Source organism: Helianthus annuus, chromosome 5 (genome assembly GCF_002127325.2).
Source record: "Helianthus annuus cultivar XRQ/B chromosome 5, HanXRQr2.0-SUNRISE, whole genome shotgun sequence".
NCBI lineage: Eukaryota > Viridiplantae > Streptophyta > Magnoliopsida > Asterales > Asteraceae > Helianthus > Helianthus annuus.
The window spans coordinates 23,639,437-23,661,221 of NC_035437.2; the positions used below are offsets into that span (position 1 = coordinate 23,639,437).

Here is a 21,785-nt window from a genome sequence, read left to right on the forward strand (position 1 = left end):
AATAGTGAATTGGGGATTAGGGTTGGATACCACAATCAATTGAGAGTCTCTAATTTCTTGAATCATTTGTTCAATTCGTGAGTTTAATAATGTTGTGAGTGAATCAATTGGATGAATTCTGTTTTCATCTTCAACACCACTAGACATCTTTGATATGTTTGTTGCTCATATATATCCAAGCTCAACATCCAGGAGTGGCTTAGCTCGTCAACAACATCCTAGATCCTAATAGATTTGTGCTCGAGTATTACATTATATATAGAGTGTGAAGTTCCACATGTACCAGTCCAAAATGAAATATAAATGTACATAACGTGCATGACTCTAACACTAACACACACAAACAATATATTTAATTTTACATAACATGCATGCCTCTATACATTAACACACACAAACAGTATATTTATGCTTCGAATATAGAAGCATGTTAACCATATAAGCTGAAATATTGCATATTAAGCACAGCTTATTGATCGCTACTGCTCATTTCAACAACTTGTGTTGAGTTTGCAGGACTAGTTTGAACTGAAAGTTTAACTAGTCTTGATATCACAGGAAAGATTGGTGCCGTTGTACGCATGAGATAGATTTCTGAGTAAATAATAACCATTATAGTTGCAAGACCCATAAATATGAAGAGTAAAAAGAAACTATGAACGTCAAGACTTTGCGGGAAGGAATCAGCTGGTTGTGCTTGTGCTGGAAGAGGAGTTTGAATTCCGAGATACTCTTTTTTCGCTTGCGTCATATCTGGACTTCCAATTACTTTTACAACGGCCCGTGAAAAATCTGGTTGTAAAGGAGATCCACGAGAGAAAGCCTGAGACAATTGAACACATTGAGTCATGTAATGTACATGACATAAAAAAGGTTCAAACACAGTCAACAAAAGAGAAACATCTTGTGTGTCAGCGTGTCATGTATCATGTGACTATATGTCCATAGTACACGCAAGATAAGCACCACTTAAAACTTGTCGTTTGACTAATTTCTTTAGCATGTCTTAGACTCATCCAGCTACCTAAGAAATAAAACATAGAAGAGGGAAGAGTGAGTGTGTGAGAGACTCACAAATCCTAATCCAGGTTCTGCAGCCAGTGGTCCAACCTTCATGTAATTATCTCCATACTTGGCTATAAATAGTTCAACATAAGGAAGCTCATCAAATATGGCATCTACCATGCCCTTATCCAAAACATTCTTATAATCATCCATGCTTGATAATGGGTGTAGCCTATCTATGGTTGAGGGACACTGCGCCCGATCATTTGCAAAATCTGCAACACAAGAACCAGTTTGATATCCAACTACATGGTACTGTTTTGGCACTTTTGGTTGCAGTTGGTTTACAACCAACCATGAGGATAAGCATGCTGTGAAGATCTGTATTACTATGAAGATTGTGGTTAGCCATATGACAAGCACAATTTTAGAGCACCTGTTTTGTATTCTTCCTAAAACAAAATCATGAGAAACATCATTCTTCAATTAAAAGCCTTCTTTGCATTAGTAAAATAATATGGCAATTCATGATAAAGGCTCAAATCAGAGGTATACTAATAATTCATGTACCTTCATCGAAGAAAAATGTCGAAAGAGGAAACCAAATAATCATAACTAGTTTTTGATAGAAAGGAACGTTAAATTCAGGGTTGCCTACACGGTATTCTAGAATCCCAATAGCTATCCCAATAAATAAAGAAGCACCAATTATTGTGAGCCAAAGTCTTGGCGAAAAAGGTCTCAATAAAGTCACCAGGCTTTGGTTCCATTTTTGTGCAGCCGGAACAAGCATGTATATTTCAGAACTCATATATGGTACTGTAAAATCAACATATTCTGTTCGGTTTGCTGTGATAGTAATGTCTCCAGCCACAGCTTCGCAACTCTGAAGGATAAAAAGGTGAGATAAAATTATTAACCACAGTCAACAAGATGATACTAAAGTTATATATGTTTTCTCTAACCCATATTAATATTATTAATTAATGTTGTGTGTGATCAATTATACGAAACTAGCTAGTTACAAAAAGAAAAGAAAGAACCAAGTAATCTAAGTAGATGAGGTGATGTGCTTTTGCCTTTGTAGAAATTTCAAGTCCGATTTAAAAAATATTATGATTCAAATTAGGCAACTTAATATATAATAAAGTTTAAAAATTTGGCATACCTTGTTTTCAATTTTTTGAACAAGCTCATCATAGGAATCCCTGCTTCTGCCCATTTCATCCACTAATGGTACAAAAACAGGTTGAATCCTGAAAGGTACTTCTTGTAACACTAAGCAGAATATAGCTATGGAGAATCCTCCTTTCAGTTCACCATTGTCGTTGACATTTACGAATTCAGTGAACACGGTTTTCTTTGGCACCCATACCTTCAATGTCCGACACTGATTGTGTGTTTTCTTGAAATCATTCTTCCATTTCGTCCCTAAAATATCTTTATCGACAAAAAACGTACATGACACAATTGGAGTAATATACAGAGGAAAAAAGAAAATTGTTGGTATCATTGTCATAGGATTCCCAAGTCCAAGATTTCGGAGTAGAGGGATGACAACAATCATCCACGAAATCACAACACTTCTCACACCAATACATAATCGAATAATTAAACTTGATAAAAGAAACCAAATGAAACTGGATAATCTAACCGAATAACCGAACAGATCTTGTATATCTTTGATATATTGAAACAATGAAACTGAACAATCGTAAGTTGCATGCAAGAACTGAAAGTTGAAATCCTATAAATACTTGATGAAACGCTGTGTGTTGGAGGGAGACGTCGATTGCGAATCGGTATGCCGATCCCATGTTAACCATTTCAAATTAAGCCGAAACTAAACAACTAACGCTAATGTACTTTAGATAATATTCGACCCATGCGACTTGTTGGCCTACGGCCCAAAATAAATAAAAACTTAACAATTGTTCAACCCATTAAACTAAATAAACTGAAAACGTAAAACATGTCTTGCGACTTGGGCTTTACTCGAACTAGGATGATCATGATTATCAATCATCATTCTCCCCCTTAATCATGTGAGATATGCACATTTATAATTATAAGCTAGATAATATAACTCTTATTATTCGTTTTATTATTATTATTATTATTAAACCTAAGTTATAGCGGTTATCGCTAATGATGTATCAGTATATAAACTATGTATCATGTTCATCATCATTATCAATTCATTTTATGAACTTTCATATTCATTCTTCGAAACCCTAAGTTAGATTCTAACAAAGTGGTATCAGAGCCACATCGATCAAATTCCCACAATCACAAACATCGATCAAAACATGAACCAGGCACAAGGAATTCAAACTCAGATTCCCAAACTTACAGGACAGAATTACTACCACTGGCATATTCAAATTTAAGTTTTACTCGAGTCGCAAGAACTATGGAACATTGTTGATGAAGGATATCAAGATCTGGGAACGAATCCCACCGAAGAGGCGACTGCAGTCTATAGAGATTCAATCAAGAAAGACAAACGGGCACTACATATTATTTTTCAATCTGTGAATGATACAATATTCGAACTAATTGTCCTTGCAAAATCATCAAAAGAGGCGTGGAGTATTCTGCACAAATCATACAGAGGAGAAAACCGGGTAAAAACGATAAAACTTCAAACTCTTAGATGTGAATTTGATGCACTAAAAATGAAAGAAGGAGAGTCTATTGAAGATTATTTCAATAGAACGATCCTTATCGTTAATCAGTTATGAATGAATGAAGAGAAAATTAGCGAACAACGAATTGTAGAAAAAATTCTACGAAGTTTGACTCGAAATTTCGAGTCGGTGGTAATCGCTGTAGAAGAAACGAAAAATCTAGAGGACATGTCTACCGAAGAATTAATGGGGATTCTTCAATCTCCTGAATTAAGATTGAAACGATATGAAGACACTCCCATGGAACGTGCATTCCAAATGCAGAATTCTAACCATGACAGATTCAGGCAATCTCGAAGTGATGCAGGAGGAAGAGGACGGGGTAAAAGTAGAGGACGAAACATGAATTCGATCAGATGTTACAACTGTCAATGACTTAGCCACACAGCCAAGTTTTGTCAAAGAAAAGAAGAAAGCAAGAAATCTGATAACGTGTTAATTCACAAAGATGATGAAACCGACGAACAAGATGACAATATGTTTATGATTTTCAATATGGAAGAGACAGTCAAAGATGACTGTGGGTATCTAGATAGTGGCTGCAGCAACCACATGACAGGAAACAAAGATTTGTTCACTAGACTGGATGAATCATTAAAGAAAGAAGTAAGAACAGGTGATGACAAGAGGTTGGAAGTGTTAGGCGGCGGAGACGTCTCAATTTCAATCAGAGGACGAGTTAGGAAGATACCAAACGTTTTTTATGTGAAAGGGTGGAAACATAACCTATTGAGTGTGGGGCAACTCATACAAAAAGGATATAAAGTCTTATTTCAGAAAAATCGATGTATCATTAAGGATGCAAGTAATGAAGCTATAGGTGATATCAAAATGACGAATAACAAGATGTTTCCCCTTCGCCCCGAAAGTGATTTAAATTTTGCAATGACCATGACAATGAAAGATGTGTCAATTCTATGGCATAAACGTTATGGTCATGTGAATATGGATACACTAATCGATATGGGAAACAAGGAGTTAGTGCTCGGTTTACCAAAGATTATAAAAGATGATAACATATGTGAAGGATGCATTTCAGGAAAACAAGTGAGAAAACCATTTCCGAAGAATACAACATGTCAAGCTAATAAACCCATACAACTAGTTCATTCAGATATATGCGGGCCCATGAGAACTGAATCGATAGGAGGATGCAAGTATTTCATTACCTTTATCAATGACTATTCAAGGAAAACCTGGGTTTACTTTCTCAAATATAAATCGGAGGCACTGAATTACTTCAATGTTTAAAGCCTTAAATGAAAAACAATCCGATCACTTAGTTAAAACACTAAGAACTGATCGTGGAGGAGAATATTGTAGTAAAACATTTCAAGATTACATGAAACTGAATGGAATACGTCATCAACTTACAAATAGTTATTCTCCCCAACAAAATGGGGTAGCAGAAAGGAAGAATAGAACGTTAATGGAGTTGAGCAGAAGCATGATGAACATCAAACAATTGCCGAATTGTTATTGGGCAGAGGCGATAGCATGTACTACGTACATTTTAAATCGAACTGTCACAAAAAAAGACCCAATATTACTCCTTATGAAGCATGGAATGGCAGGAAACCAAATGTAGAACACCTCAAGGTGTTGTTTGGCTGTTTGGCTTATGCTCATGTTCCTAAAAAACATCGAGATAAGTTAAATAATAAAACTGGAAAGACGATTTTTGTTTGATACATTGAAAACAACAAAGGATACAAGCTGTATAATCCACAAACCAATAAGATCGTCATCAGTCATGACGTAATATTTGATGAAATCAAAAGACGGGTTATTGACTCAGAATCGTCTGATGTCCCGTTTATTGTCAATGATAATGATGATACAAGTCCAGTTCAAAGGGAAACAGAGTTATGCAGAACTCAAGAGGAACCAGAATCTGGTCAAGAGCACGGGTTTGATAACTCCGGACCGCTTGAAAACAGGGAAGAGAATTAGGAAGCAGACCGGTCACAGCATCATGGGAACGATTCATCCTCTACGGATTTGGAGAATGAAGTTATTAACACGAGGAGCATTGATAGTCTATACAGAGACACAAGAGCTCTCACCGAAGCAGAAGTATTGCAGAAATACAATGAGAATCAAGTAGTAAATTTTGTTCTTTATGCAACAAGTGCCGATCCAACAACTTATGAAGAGGCTAGCAAGGACAATAGATGGATCGAAGCAATGAATAAAGAGATGGAGTCTATTTATAAAAACCAAACGTGGGAGCTTGTAGATCCTCCAAAACATCAAAAACCAATAGGTGTTAAATGGATCTATAAAACGAAATACGATGAAAAAGAGAACATGGACAAATACAAGGCCAAACTAGTAGTAAAAGGATACAAGCAGAAATATGGAATAGATTATCAGGAGGTATTTGCACCAGTAATCAAATTTGAGACGGTTCGATTAATGTTAGCACTCGCGGCTCAACATGATTGGCACCTTCATCAAATGGATGTAAAAACAGCGTTTTTGAATGGAAAATTGAAAGAACAAGTTTATATAGAACAACCTCAAGGTTACATCAAACAAGGAGAAGAGAAAAAGGTATGTCATCTCAAACGAGCATTATACGGTTTGAAACAAGCACCGAGGGCGTGGTATAGTAGAGTAGAAACATATTTCATGCAACACAAGTTTAAAAAAAATGAACCTATGAGCATACTCTCTATATTAAGGACACTAAGGAAGGAAAACTAGTGATATGTTTATATGTAGACGATTTAATTATAGCAAGCAGTTCTATGAGGCTAATTTCTGAATTCAAGGACACAATGAAGAAGGAATTTGAGATGACTGACATGGGTAGATTACATTACTTTCTCGGTATGGAAGTACTATATGAGAATGGTAATATAGTTCTATCCCAAAGGAAGTATATGAGAAATTTATTGGAAAAATATAGAATGGCTCAATGTAACACGGTTTCCACACCAATGGAATATGGTCTCAAATTGTCAAAGGATGATCCGGAAGAGTTTATAGATGAAGGTGTGTATCGAAGTCTAGCAGGAAGTCTGATGTACTTAACAAACACGAGACCGGATATCATGTTTGCAGTAAGTAAAATAAGTAGATTCATGGAATGTCCAAAGAAGAGTCACTGGGAAGCTGCAAAACGCATACTAAAATATATCAAAGGCACTTTGGAACAGGGAATCACGTATTCTAAAGGAGGAAAAATGAAGCTCGTGGGTTTTAGTGATAGTGATTATGCAGGGAATATAGATGATAGCAAAAGTACTTCCGGATATATTTTTCACCTAGGATCAGGACCAATATCTTGGCAATCAAAGAAGCAAAAGGTAGTAGCACTATCTTCAACAGAAGCAGAGTACATGGCACTAACTCTAACCGGCTGTCAAGCAACATGGATAAAGGGATTCCTAGACTAATTGCAAGGAAAGGAAGATTACCCAATACCTATATATTGTGATAATAAATCTACTATCTGCTTAGCAAAAGACCCAGTATACCATGGGAAGAGCAAGCACATATGGGTCAAGTATCACTTTATCAGAGACTTAATCAAAAAGGAAGTAGTAGCAGTAAATTTTTGTGCAACAAAGGACCAAGTGGCTGACATCATGATAGAGGCTCATCAACCGAAAGATTTCTCTTGTCTTAAGAACCTGCTACATATGATACTGCGCTGATCTAGCTTACAGGAGGGTGTTAGATATGCACATTTATAATTATAAGCTAGATAATATAACTCTTATTATTCGTTTTATTATTATTATTAAACCTAAGTTATAGCGGTTATCGCTAATGATGTATCAGTATATAAACTATGTATCATGTTTATCATCATTATCAATTCATTTTGTGAACTTTCATATTCATTCTTCGAAACCCTAAGTTAGATTCTAACAAATCAGAGCATCCGTAGTTGTTCTTTGTGTGTCCTACTCGTCTTTCTTACTGGTGACTTCTAGTATTATCACCATGTCCGTTTCCTCTTCGGTTTCTTCTATCTTCACACCTTCATCATCTGTTGCTTTGCTTGGACCCACTTCATAATCTTCACTTCCATTGTTTGTATTTTCCTTGCGTTTGATCTTCATCATATCAAATTACAATTCTAATAATTCAACATACCTCACATACGTGATCTTTACTTCTTGAGCGTCTTCACAATCAAAGCCACATTGCAGTGCAATCTTGTTCCATGTGTCATCTTCTATCAACTTCTTGAAACCACCATAATCAGTTTATGGGCTTCCCATTCAGTAATGTTGGAGGCGTTTCGGCTTTTGCAAATGCCAAGGAAACATGGCACAAACCAATTTACATCTTTTCGAAACTCACTTCATAGAATAACTCATGGCTAATTAATTCTTCATGCAACATGATCAAATCGGTCAAGTCTAGGCAACTCTTGATGATTAGATCATTATCTATCACTTTTCCCTCGTCTTGTGAAATTAACATCGCTTTCTCTTGTAACACATCGCGAGATTCTAAAGGGTTTTCCTCCAAACCTTCTAAGTAAACATGCCTTTTCCATACTTCTCTTTTTGCCTTTGCCTCTCAATTTCAAACTCCTTCTCGAAGAACTCCTCAACGTATTCTTACAAGTTTGCTTTCTCATCAAGAAAACCGTTTTCCACATCTCTATTTTCATAAAACTTATCTAGGTATTCTTGCTCTAAATCCTATTCCAATTTATCTTCAAATATATCTACACCTTTAGCACGATCACTAAACATTTTTTTCAAAACACACGAGCCACTTGTCTTAACCATTTCGATCCCTTGGTATAAAAGTTGTTCTAAACTTGTGATTCCAGAGCCGAAGTGCGGCTGAAGTGTCAACGTGCTGTAAAACTTTGTCAAATCAATCAAAAAGACAGTTAAAGTGAATATCTAGCTGAATCCAACTCGATACGTCTGTTTCCGCCTTTCGTATTGAGTAGAACACCTCTGAACGACTCGTTTCGGTCGTGAAAACGATCCTACAAGTGGTATCAGAGCTCAGGAGGAGGAGTTCTACCGAATTCAGCTTGATTTCATCAGATTTTCTGACTTCTACACCTTCTTTTCTAAATTGAATAAGTTTTAACGGATAAAATGGTTTGAATTTCACACATTACATGCGAAACTGTGTTTTAACAAAGCCTTGAGAGAATTGGACCTAAAATCGAGCTAAAACCTGATCAATTTGACAAAAGTTTGACCGACATGATGACATCAGCATAATTTCGCATGGAATAGCATCTTAATTTTGCACAAAATTACATTTTGTGATTGATTTCGTTTGAAATTGGTGTTAATTTCGTACGAAATTAGTATTTCGCTTGAGATATTTCATACGAAATTACTATTTCGTTCCAAAAAGGTTGATTTCGTTTGAATCTGTGTGTAATTTCGCACGAAATTATATTTCGTTTGGTCAGTTCGAAAGAAATCATTATTTCGTTTGAAACTTCTGATTTCGTTTGAGGTGTTATTTCGCTTGAAACTGTTGTGCAGGTTATTTCGCTTGAGAAGTTATTTCGCTTGAGAAATTTCGTTTGAGAGAGATAATTTCGCTTGAAAGTGTCTGATTTTGAAACTTGTTACCGAATCATGGAAGAGGAATTCTATAACGCGTTTGCTACATCCTCGACTACTCCGGCTGCCATTGCTCAAAACATGAACTTGGAAAATGAGACTAGAACTTTGCAAAAAACCCCAAAGCTAATGAGCATTGAGGAGTATTATGGTTGGAAAGATCGGTTTGAAAACTAGGTTCAAGCTAATCATTTGAGATCTTGGGAATGTGTTGAGAAAAAGTATGTACTACCACGTTCAGATTTGGGAGTTGACAAAAAGATTTTTGAATTTACGGATAAAGAACGAGATATGTACAAAGCTGAAAAGATGATGATTAGTTTACTCCAGCAAGCTATTAAAGAAGACATCTTCATGTTGCTCCAACATGATAAGACTTCACGTTCAATTTGGGAAGCACTTCGAATTAAATTTGAGGGAAGTAAGAAAATGATCAAGAGTAAAAAATCTTTGCTAAAGAAAGAATTTGATTTATTTATAAGTTTGCCGGGAGAAGATACAAAGAAATTGATTGAAAGATATTGTCACTTAGTGCGTTCAATGTCTTTGTTAAGTATAAACAAAGAGCGAGAGGAATGGGTCGACAAATTAGCTGATGCTTTACCTCAGAAAGAGTGGGGTACGTATTTGATGATTTTAAAGAACACTGGAGAATATGATGGTTTGACAATTTCTGAGTTTATCGAAAAGATTGAAGGACAATATCTTGAGCAACAAAAAATTACTAGAATGAGCAATCCAAGTGCACAACAAGATGTTAAGATGTATTTCAAAGGGAGTGTTCAGGATGTTGTAGTAAGTCCAAAGATTCAAACTGCTTTTAGTGCAAAAAACTCATCTGGATCTATAAATCAAAGTTCAAATAGCAGCAGTGGATTTTCTTCATACCCGAGTGTTAATCTGAAAATTCAACACCAAGTCATCAGTTCCAAAGCTCAAATAGTAGTAATGGTCAAGTTTTACATTGCAACATCGCGTTGCATCTTCAGAATGGTCAAAATTTCTCTGAAGAAATCGCCAAAAGTCACATGTCATTACTTGCTATAGTGTTAGAATCCTATGAGGGATTGGTTGCAGGAAGGATCGGAAATCCTATGCTGACAAAAGAGGATTACGATCAGATCGATGCAGAAGAAATGGAGCTCATGGACATTAAATGGTGTTTAGCGAGTGTTTTGAGAAGAGCTGAAAAATTCAATATGATTACAAGAAGAAATGATTTCTTGGATGCAAATGTCTCTACTTTAGGTTTTGATAAATCTAAAGTTACTTGTTTTCGATGCAGGGAGAAAGGACATTTTAAGAGAGAATGCAAAAATCAAGAAGCAAGTGGAGCAAAGAATCCGTTTGGTGGTAATGATTATTATCGAAAAGCTATATATCAACAAGTTGCTCATCAACCGCATCAACAAAAGGAACCACAAACTGCTCATGCTAAAATGATCGAAGAAGCAAATAAGAAAGCTTATTTTGGTATAATTGATCAAGAAGATGAAAAAGTTGCAGAAGGTTTTAGCTGGGACAAATGTGTTCCACCCGATACAAAGCTTGGAGCATTCATTGCAAAAAATGTTAAAGAGCCAGATTTGATGAAAGAATGGATGAAAGTGTCCGCTGATGATGAGAAGAATCAAGATGAAGTAAACAATAGTTTTCGATCAATCACCAACTGATGACAGTGGTGATGATGAGGAAGAAATGCATATTAATATTGCAAAAACTCATTTATCTCCTGAAAGTTTTCAATTTTATTTTGCAGAAAGCATTGAGAAGCTAAAGGAGAAGCGAGCAGCTAAGAATCAGAAAGAAGTAAAATGCGAGAGGGTAGATCAGGAAGAGAAGAATGAAAAAAATGAAGAAGTTATATTTCTTTATTGCATCTTGATAAAAAAAAATCCAAAAATATTTTAAGTGTGTTTTAGCATAAAATTTTGAAAAATTCAAAAATATATTCGACAATTGATGTTGAAGAGCTGATTTTCAAAATTCCAAGTGCTAAACATGATGAACATTTCGTGAGGGGGAGTTTGTGTATAATAAGAAAAGATTTTGGAAGTTTTGCCTACAAGTGATCATCAGAAGCTTTTAAATGTTAAATCATTCTATTTCTACATGTGGTTTATCAAAGATTTAAAATTGTAAAATCATTTCTTGGTTGATTGGTTTCTGCAAGTGATTTATAAATTTGTCAAATTTTAAATTTGTGAAATTTATTGTGAGGTAGAGATTGTGCAGGTTAGCTAGGTTTTAATACCTGAAGAAAGAGCTAGGTCACAATTCTGATTCCAAAAGAGCCAAGTTTCAGATCCTGATAAAAGAGAGAAAGAAGATGAGGAATCAACATTCGAGGGGGAGCTTAGTTGATAAAGAGAAGAGGAGATTAAGAAGGTTTTACAGTGTCAGATACTTCAGGAAGAGTAGAACAGACTGATAAAGACTGAAGACGTTGAAGACTCGACACTGAAGACTTCGTCAACATCCGAGGGGGAGTCTGTTAGTGCATACGTCTGTCGACTTCGTCTTGTATCGAGTCTTGTATGTATATAGATAGATCAGGCACGTAGTACGAGAAATCTGTCAAATATGGGTCTGAAGGTAATTTCGCACGAAATTACATTTTGGTAATTCCACACGAAATTACTTGGTAATTTCGCACGAAATTGTAATTTCGTGTGAATCTAATTTCGTGTGGGCAATTCCATGCGAAATTACCTTGCCTATAAATAGGTGTGTCCTGATTTCGTTTGAAATAGTCTTGAACTTGTGATTCCAGAGCGGAAGTGCTGCTGAAGTGTCAACGTGCTGTAAAACTTTGTCAAATCAATCAAAAAGACAGTTAAAGTGAATAACTAGCTGAATCCAACTCGATACGTATGTTTCCGCCTTTCGTATTGAGTAGAACACCTCTGAACAACTCGTTTCGGTCGTGACGTAGTACGAGAAATCTGTCAAATATGGGTCTGAAGGTAATTTCGCACGAAATTACATTTTGGTAATTCCACACAAAATTACTTGGTAATTTCGCACGAAATTGTAATTTCGTGTGAATCTAATTTCGTGTGGGCAATTCCATGCGAAATTACCTTGCCTATAAATAGGTGTGTCCTGATTTCGTTTGAAGTAGTCTTGAACTGTGATTCAAGAGCCGAAGTGCTGCTGAAGTGTCAACGTGCTGTAAAACTTTGTCAAATCAATCAAAAAGACAGTTAAAGTGAATATCTAGCTGAATCCAACTCGATACGTCTGTTTCTGCCTTTCGTATTGAGTAGAACACCTCTGAACGACTCGTTTCGGTCGTGAAAACGATCCTACAACCAGGATCCTAACTTCACCAATACCATGCACAAACACAAACTCCTTAATTTTTTTAATTCTTCAACACCCCAAGTGTCTTTTGAACACTTTGAACAAGTTTCGGTTTCCTGTCATGTGAGTCTTGAAAGATGGATCAACTATCCATATTTCCCCATTCCCCTTCGTAATTGGCCTTCCCAGTATAATCATTTTCAACCGGTAAAGGACTGAGATTTATGTACTTACTCGGGCAAATGGATGCAATATGTCCATACTACTTGCATGTATAATGACGAACTCCTGCCTTGCGTGTTCTTCTGACCGGTGCGTTGCCTTTGAGACTCAGTTTCTTGAAAAACTTCTTGAGCACCATTTTCTTAGGAAACTTCGTTATAGGCGACTTCCACGAACACGAAGATGGCTTCTCCTGCACAACATTCTTCATTTTGTTGCAGCCCAGGATGCACTTTCTTGGGTTCGAACCGGTATCGCTAGAGTCGATTCCACTCGACTTAACCCTTGCTTTCCTCAAACGGTCTTCACTCTCCTCCACCTTGATCATGAAAGAACCTTTGGCTCTAATACCAATGTTAGTATCATTGTCACAGGATTCCCAGGTCCAAGATTTCGGAGTAGAGGGATGATAACAATCATCCATGAAATCACAACACTTCTCACACCAATACATAATCAAATAAACATGATAAATGAAACTGAATGAATAAAGTAACCGAATAGCCAAACAGAACTTGTATATCTTCGATATATTGAAACAAAACAATCATAACACGCATACAAGAACTGAAAGTTGAAACCTTATAAATTCTTGATGAAACGTTGTGTGTTGGAGGGAGACATCGATTGTGAATCGGTATGTCAATCCCATGATAACTGTTTGTACGGTTATATCCATACACACACATCGTTTCATAAATTAAGCCTAAACTAAACAAACTAACCCTAAGGATTCTGTATAATATTCGACTCAAGCGACATGTTGGCTAACATACACAAAATACAACATATAAATCATATCAAAAGAGGTATAAAAACAACCCTTTTTAGTACTAATGTTGGGAAAAGTGTGTTTCTTTGTTTACTTTTGATTTTTAGGATTAAAAGAGCTTAAACGGACAAAATGAACAAATTAACGGTAAAAACCAACATAACTACGAAGAAAAGAAGTTGGCACACTATACCAACCCTCCAAGCTTCACCCCAAAGACAAAAAATAACAAGACTAGAACCCAAGCACGGGGCTGTGCCAGCCAGGCATGGGTCATGCTCCATTCAAGATAACAAGAGAATAAAGACAAACAGAAAACGACATGGGACACGGGGCCGTGTCCCCTAAGCACGGGTCATGATCAACTCTCAGATTTGCAAATCTGCATTCGTACAACAAGTACAGAAGACACAGGGTCGTGCCGTTGACACACGGGGCCTTGTGTGTAGATGGGCTATCAACAACATTAAATGAAGACAGAGAAGGGAAGGACACGGGGCCTTGATTCTATCTTCTCCTAATTTTTCTTTTTCTCCTATTTTTCTACTTTTTGCAGGAATAACACGGGGCCATGTTTAATCAACATGGGGCCGTGTCAGAACTACAGTACCTGGGAAGAGCTATTTTCTTGTGACTGGAACAGAGACACAGGGCCGTATTACAGGAGCACGGGCCGTGTCAAACTTCCAGCTGGGAACCTGAGAAACAGAAACTTTTTCTGGACAGCACAGGGTCGTGCCTACATAGGCACGGGGCTGTGCTACTCTTCTGATTAGACATTTTTTTTGTTTTTTTTTTCGCAGAAAGTCACGCAACTCTGTCTAATTCACAGGAAATACAACCTGGTGCATGACCTCCACCTTCGACAAAGACATAAAAGTGCCCCTCGACGAACCTGGACGCTTTTTGAGAAAAAGACTTCAAGCTAAAAACCGACAAAAAGCCTCAACTCAAAACCTCCCCATGGCGGATCAACGAACACTCATGGAGTACCTACGACATATGGTCGGTAATCTTGGAGCCGCTATTAACCCTCCAAATGTCGATGCTAATAACTTTGAGCTTCGACCACTCCTAATCCAAATGCTCCAAAATTTCGCGACCTTTAATGGCCTACCCGATGAAGATCACCATTTACATATTACCAATTTTTTGGAAATACGTGACCCATTCCGGATCAACGGAGCCTCCAACGATGCTATCCAGCTCCGTATGTTCCCTTTTTCCCTTAAAGACCAAGCAAAACCTTGGCTAAACACCCTCTCAAGTGGGTCCGTGCACACTTAGGATGAACTTGCCCAAAAATTTCTCTACAAATATTTCCCTCCTGCTAAAACCGCTAAACTCATGACCGAGATTACTCCTACTCTCAAGACGACGGGGAATCATTGTATGAGATATGGGAAAAGTTCAAGGTGTTATTGAGGAAATATCCATATCATGGTCTTGAACGTTGGCAACAAGTGTTCATTTTCTACAATGGATTCTTACCACACACAAGGCAAATCCTTGATTACAGCTCCGGGGGACTCCTTGGGAATCGACGTCCCAAGGAAATTTATAATCAAATTGAAGAAATAGCTCAAAATAGTTTTCAATGCCATACTCTTAGGGGTTCAAAATCCATAGCCCCGTGCACCCACAAAGTGGATGAAACCACTTCTTTGCAAGCCCAAATCGAAGCCTTAACTTTGAAAATAAAGAAACTTGAATTCAATGAAACGGCTTCGGTTATGACTTGCGAAGGATGCAGCGGCCCCCATGAAAACTGGAGTTGTATGAGAGATTTAGAAAATCAAACGGAAGTGGTAAATTACCTAAATAACCGACCACGCCCACCGGGAGCTCCAACTAACTCTTTCACTCCCGAGTGGCGAAATCATCCCAACTTTAGTTGGAGGGAATTGGGGGGTAATAACCAACAAAGTTAAAATAAATGATCTAACTTTCAACAACAACCCCGAAATGAGCATCAAGGCTTCCAACAAGGAGAAAGAGAAAGACTTAAGGATCTAATCACTTGTCTTTTCTCCGAATCCAAAAAAAGGTACGCGAAGGGGTTCCTACAAACCGATGCCGAACTTAAGAACCAATGGGCTAGCATGCAAACTATTGAAAAACAAGTAAGCCAACTAGCCCAAAATTTCTCCAAAACACCACAAGGAGCCTTGCCTAGTAATACCGAACCAAACCCAAAAGCCCAAGTAAATGTTATCAACTTAACGAACCGGAAGGTAGGGCCCAATAACGAACCATCACCACCTCAAAATACCACACCAAACACGTCCATTGTTAAAAGCCAAGAAAATACTCAACCTTAAAACAACGAGCCAACCAAACCACCACCGGTCCCTTACCCAGGTCGTTTACTACGGCAAAAGACCGACGAGCAATTCACCAAGATCGTGAGCTTACTTAAACAACTTCACATCAATCTCCCTTTTGTAGAAGTCCTCACTCAAATGCCAAAATATTCCAAGTTCATGAGGGACTTTCTCACCCACAAGAGGAAGATTGAATCCATACAACAAGCCAATTTAAGTGAAGAATACTCGGCGACACTCCTCAACAAACTCCCACAAAAGAAGGAACCTTGACACGGGGTCATGTCCCATGGGCACGCCCCCATGTTTGCTTTCTAGAAAAATTGATGCTCGCAATTTTGACATGGGGTCGTGGCTCCCACACACGGGGCAGTGTCAAGTGACTATTTTCTAAAAATTTTGTTATTTTTAACACACATTTTACACATTTAATCAATTTAACCAATTTTTGACACATTAAGGACAATGTATAATTTATGTGTGGGGAAAACTTAATAACTTGAAAATTGTTTGTTAAAAACAAGGCTTACACAAAATTCTATTTGTAACCGCTAAAACACCCCAAATCTTTTTCCAAAGTTTGTTTTTATTTTGTTTTGTCTTGTTTATAGTTTAAGTTAAGGGATCAAGTTTTAAAAAAAGGTTCAAGTTTATAAAAATATTTACAACTGAGAGCGCCGTGATACAAACAAGAAAAAATTATAAAAAAAGATATGACAAATTTATAAAATTTGATTGTATATATACTTTCACATTTTTACCCTTTCCCAAAAAGTTGTAAGTTTTGAGCCTTTAAACGAGCATCCACTATCACATCTATACTAAATGCCCATTCTACATTTCTTGGGTGAATAGCTCGTACGGTTTCTACAAATCTAGAAATTGACAAGATAAAACATTCCCGATCCTTACCGACTAATCCAAGTAAGTATATGATTGAGGCATTAGGATTTTAAACTCTTTTCCATTTCAACCTTATTTTTATTTTTATCTCCCCACAAAAATACAAAAATCCCCCCTAATAATCCCTTTTGAGTGTAAAACTTTTTATTTCAAAACCCACAACTTACCATCACGCAAAAACCATATTTTTATCTTTACACCTTTTATTTTAGTAAAAATCGGTTCTTTTGGAAAAACGCAAAAATATGTGACTGAGTCGAAAAAAAAAACAATAAAATATTCTTTAAAGTGCTTAAAATTAATAAGCAAATCTATTGCTTAAAAGCACTTACTTAGTTTATAAAGTCACAAATAAAATTTTCAAAAGAGAACCTACCATTTCAAAGTCCTCTTGATATTTGCAAAGATTAAGTCAAAAAGGAGGAGGTTGATTAAGTCAAAAAGGAGGAGGTTTGACTGATTGTTAAGCTTATGGTAGGAGTATGTTCCGTACTGGCATAGAGCATTTCACTTATACATATTCGATCAGAGTGTTGGGTGACCACTTGTGAGGTATGTGAATGTATATATAGCTTAATGAAATTTTAAAATATATGTTATGCTTGTATTTATTTATTTTTCTTAAAGGTTCTAAATAAAATCATAACTTTTATTCTACCCATTCTATTTGGGAGTGTAAGAAATTATAAAAGAGTTTTGCTTGAGGACAAGCAAAGATTCAAGTGTGGGGGTATTTGATATGCACAAAATACAACATATAAATCATATCAAATGCGGTATAAAAACAACCCTTTTTAGTACCAATATTGGGAAAAGTGTGTTTCTTTATTTACTTTTGATTTTCAGAATTAAAGGGCTTAAACGGACAAAAGGAACAAATTAACGGCAAAAACCAACATAAATACGAAGAAAAAAAGTTGGCACACTATACCGACCCTCAAAGCTTTACCCCAAAGAAAAAAATAACAAGACCAACCCAAGCACGGGGTCGTGCCAGCTGGGCATGGGCTGTGCCCCATTCAAGATTCCTAGAGAATAAAGACAAACAAAAAACGACAAGGGACACGGGGTCGTGTCCCCTAAGCACAGGCCGTGGTCAACTCTCAAATTTGCAAATATGGGTTCGTACAACAAGTATAGAAGACACGGGGCCATGGCGATGACACAAGGGGCCATGTGTGCTGATGGGCTGACAACAACATTAAATGAAGACAGAGAATGGAAGGACACGGGGATGTGCCTGGTGGGCACGGGGCCGTGTGAAGCTACTGTTTTCAGCTATAAAAGGATGTGCTTGGCTCATTTGCAAACCATCCCTTGGCAAACCACTACTCTCACACCTGCCACCACTCCACCACCACAATACCACCATCATCCACCACTTTCATCCATCATCCATCCTTAGAGTGTGTGTAGTCTCGAGATTCAAGATCGATAGTAAGAGTTTTTGTCAAACAAAGGTCATGCTTGACTAATCTCTTACATCACTTCGTGAAGACAAAATCATTTATGTATTACATTTAATTTCCTAGCTTTGGTAACTTTTTATTTGGCTTTGTATTAATGAATTTAATAACTCTTTTTTTATATTGAAGGTGAACTTTACTTAATCATTTTTTAATGTTTTGTTGATTCCTTTATTCGTGTCTATACGGTCTACATAAAGCGCGTTAACCGCCTGGAAGGGGGTTAGAATGGTGGTTGGGCAAAGTTCTTGCCTCGTTCAGTGTATAGATCCTGCGAGGAGCCGATTCAAGCTTTGTAGGACTTCCCTTGAAGCGGATAGCATCAAATCGTGGGAAGTAAGAACGGCTTGTAATCCATTATAAATTAACTACTATTAAAACTTTAAACCGGCCTTGCGGAACTGTATCGCTACTGAGTCAGACCAATATGGCCAAGGGTAGCGTTGCCTCCAAAAGAGGGACATGTCACTTTTTACATTAATAACTTACTTAATAATCTTTTAATAATTTGGCCTTGTGGGACTGTATCCCTGCCGACTCAAACCAATATGGCTGAGGGTAGCGTTGCCTCCAAAAGAGGGACATACCACAATAACTAAGATAATCTCTTGAAAAACCCAAAGCGATGAAATCATCAAAGGATACATAAATGACGAGTTGGATCCAAGTGATTCTATCTTGTCAATCTGTTTTATTTATTTATTCTGTTTCTTTATTTTTATTTATTTAAAAGTAAAAACAAAATTTTTCTCCCAATATTTGGTTAGATTAGACGTCGACGATAATCCGTTTTTTTAAACTCTTGTGTCCTTGGACGAACTCGGTATGTTACCATCATATACTACGCCAACGATGGGTGAACTTGCCCTAGCATGTTCTAAAGAGTGATAGTTTTATATCATATTTTATAAATTTAAAGCTTGATAAAAAGGATAAAAAGGTATTAAAAATATATTAAAAATCCGTGCACGCTACGACACGTCATTGGGCTTTGGCCCGAGATAAATAACATAACAATTGTTCGACCCATTAAACTAAATAAACTGAAAACGTAAAACATATCTTGCGACTTGGGGTTGACTAGAACTCGGATGATCATGATTATCGATCATCAAAAATACATGTGAAACTACTCACACTAAAAATTTAAAAATAAACTGCAATACAAAAGAAAATTTTAATATAGTGGATGTTACAATTGAAAGAAATAAAAACAAGAACATAAGAAGAAGGGGCTTAGGATTCATTTTCAACATGGTTTCTCTTAAAACAGAATACTTGTCTCCCCTTGGATAACACGTCTATCTCATGCATGGTGTGTTTTTGTTGACTTTTTTTTTTTCTGAAAAAGGTAAGATATACAACTCGACCAAAAGAGATAGCACAGCCTTTTAACTATATTGAAGATAAAACTTGTATGGTATATATTAAACTTAGGGCATACGGTGTGGTTTCGGTAAACCACCTTTACCGATTCGGTAAAGTGTGGCCACCCCACCGCCAACATATAGTTTGCCGAAATGGTTGGGTAAATCGGTGATGGAACACCGATTCGGCAAGAGGGAGAAGGAGAGAGAGGGAGGGTATTGTGGGTGGGGTCCATTCCTATCTCAACCAATCACACCTTTTTCCTTTTTTTTTAAAAAAAAATAGTTTACCACTTCACCAAGTGTTTAAACCATTGCCAACATTTTTCACCAAAGTTTAAACACTTTTGCCTAATTGACATGGCGCGCTCTCATTGGTCGGTTTTTTGGTTTGCCACTTTAAAGTGTTTAACCACTCCTTATACCCTTAGAGCATTCACAATTAATTTTTTATATCCTATCCATCATCATCATCAACATACTCAGTAAATCCCACCAATAGCAAAGCTAAGGTAGGGTCTGAGGAGGGTAGATATAGACAACCTTACCTCTACCCCATAGGAATAGAGAGGCTGCTTCCAGTGAGACCCCGACTCGATTGTAGTTTTGTATCAAACCTTGGACCTAAGACACATAACACTCAAACAATCGGGACAGAGACTGATTGGTGCATGTACCCCCGTGTCCTTCAGCTATCAACGTCACCACATGATGCATGATTAACCATCTGCCATTGTTAACGTTATTTTCACGAAATTAGTAAAATAACGTTAAAGTTAGTACCATTTCACTTTATATCCTATCCATGTAATTATATTAAAAATCACTAATTTTTCTCTCTTTTCTTTTCAAATAAATAATATTTTTAAATCACTTGGGGTGTCCTAGTGGCCAGCCTCACCCACCTCTTCCCAGTGGCCAAACTCCAGGCTTTCGCTTTCGGTTGGGTAATAACCGCCAGACAGCTATGGGGCTAAGCTACCTTGTGGAGTGGGATCACTCCAGCGGTTGGGAGAACCGTACAATATCCCCCCCCCCCCAAAATGATATTTTTATACCTTAATTATTACATTTTCTCTCTTATTCACTCACAACCACTTTCAAAAATATTAAAAAAATTATAAGGGATGAACAATGTTCTAATATACTTACAGATTTACAGATGAATAGTAACATTTTCTCCGTCTTTCACTCACAACCAGTACTAACTCACTCACATAAATTTAAAAATTCCAAATGGTTTTAGAATTTATATTGTATAACTACAATTTTATATATCCATTTAAACTTGCCAAATTACATATATCCCTCAAGCATGCTTGAAAAACATTATACAGTACCATGCATTGAAAACTATATGACATTCCTTTAAACATGAATCCACAAAAGTGATTTATAAAGAGATATATATGTATTTACAATTTATTACCGACTAAAAAAGTTATGATATTATATTATGTTAAAAAAATTAGTTATGTGTATTTTGCATATATTAACCTATACATATTTTTCAAAAAAAAATAATTTAGTTATAAAATATTAGTGTATAGCAATTAGAAACAAACTAAATAACGTAAAGATAAATTCAAGACTATGTTTTGCTGGAGTTAAGTAGCACATGACGTTGCATACCTGAGCATATGTTTACGGTTCCGTTGATTTGTTCTTGGATCCATCTTGTCATGTGAATACTAGAAAACTTTCCACTGCTTTCTTTTGTCGTTGCTGAAGAAGTGGTCATGAACTCTGAAGGTAGATGACTATCACAAGTTAACAAAATAAAGATCACAAAGAAGTGAAAGAACATAAAACGTTTTCTGATGTCCATCCCTTATATATCAAATTAATTTGTCGCGAACTCGTTCAGTAATCTTTGTGATATGTATCTCCTTTTATATGGGATTGGTTTGCCTCAAACACAAACAGTTTTGGTTTATGTATAGAGTAATAGAGAGAGAGGAAACTGGTTGTGTGTTTTGACAAGTTAAATCGCTGACCTCACATTAATTAATACATAGATGTAACCTTGATCAGCAGCTAAACACAAAACATAACAAACATAGTTTATGAAATGACGTGGAGGCATTATTAATTCAATTGTTGGACCTTGAATTCGTTAATTGAAAAGTAGTTGTCATTTGGTTAAAATAATTGTACAAGTTATCT

At 36.6% G+C, this 21,785-nt stretch overlaps 1 protein-coding gene and 1 non-coding gene across 2 annotated transcripts; both read right to left on the reverse strand.

Annotated features, from left to right (window-relative positions):
• Nucleotides 1-233: 233 nt before the first annotated feature.
• Nucleotides 234-21,459, reverse strand: LOC110938639 (glutamate receptor 3.1). The gene is made up of 5 exons (XM_022180832.2): nt 21,252-21,459; nt 2,174-2,445; nt 1,576-1,891; nt 1,075-1,457; nt 234-823 (listed from the first exon to the last, which is right to left on the reverse strand). The coding sequence occupies exons 1-5, from the start codon at nt 21,445-21,447 to the stop codon at nt 470-472; spliced, it is 1,521 nt and encodes a 506-aa protein (XP_022036524.1). The 5' UTR covers nt 21,448-21,459; the 3' UTR covers nt 234-469.
• On the reverse strand, nt 14,901-15,006 carry LOC118492889. The gene has a single exon (XR_004894890.1). It is a non-coding gene; the product is annotated as a small nucleolar RNA R71 (small nucleolar RNA).
• Nucleotides 21,460-21,785: the final 326 nt, after the last annotated feature.

Coding starts and splice junctions, on each gene's coding strand:
- LOC110938639 (XM_022180832.2), bottom strand. CDS start 21,447: ATGGACATCAGAAAACGTTTTATGTTCTTTCACTTCTTTGTGATCTTT. Junction 2,446..21,251: donor AACCGTAAACATATGCTCAG/GTATGCAACGTC, acceptor TTGTCGATAAAG/ATATTTTAGGGACGAAATGG. Junction 1,458..1,575: donor GACATTTTTCTTCGATGAAG/GTACATGAATTA, acceptor ATTTTGTTTTAG/GAAGAATACAAAACAGGTGC.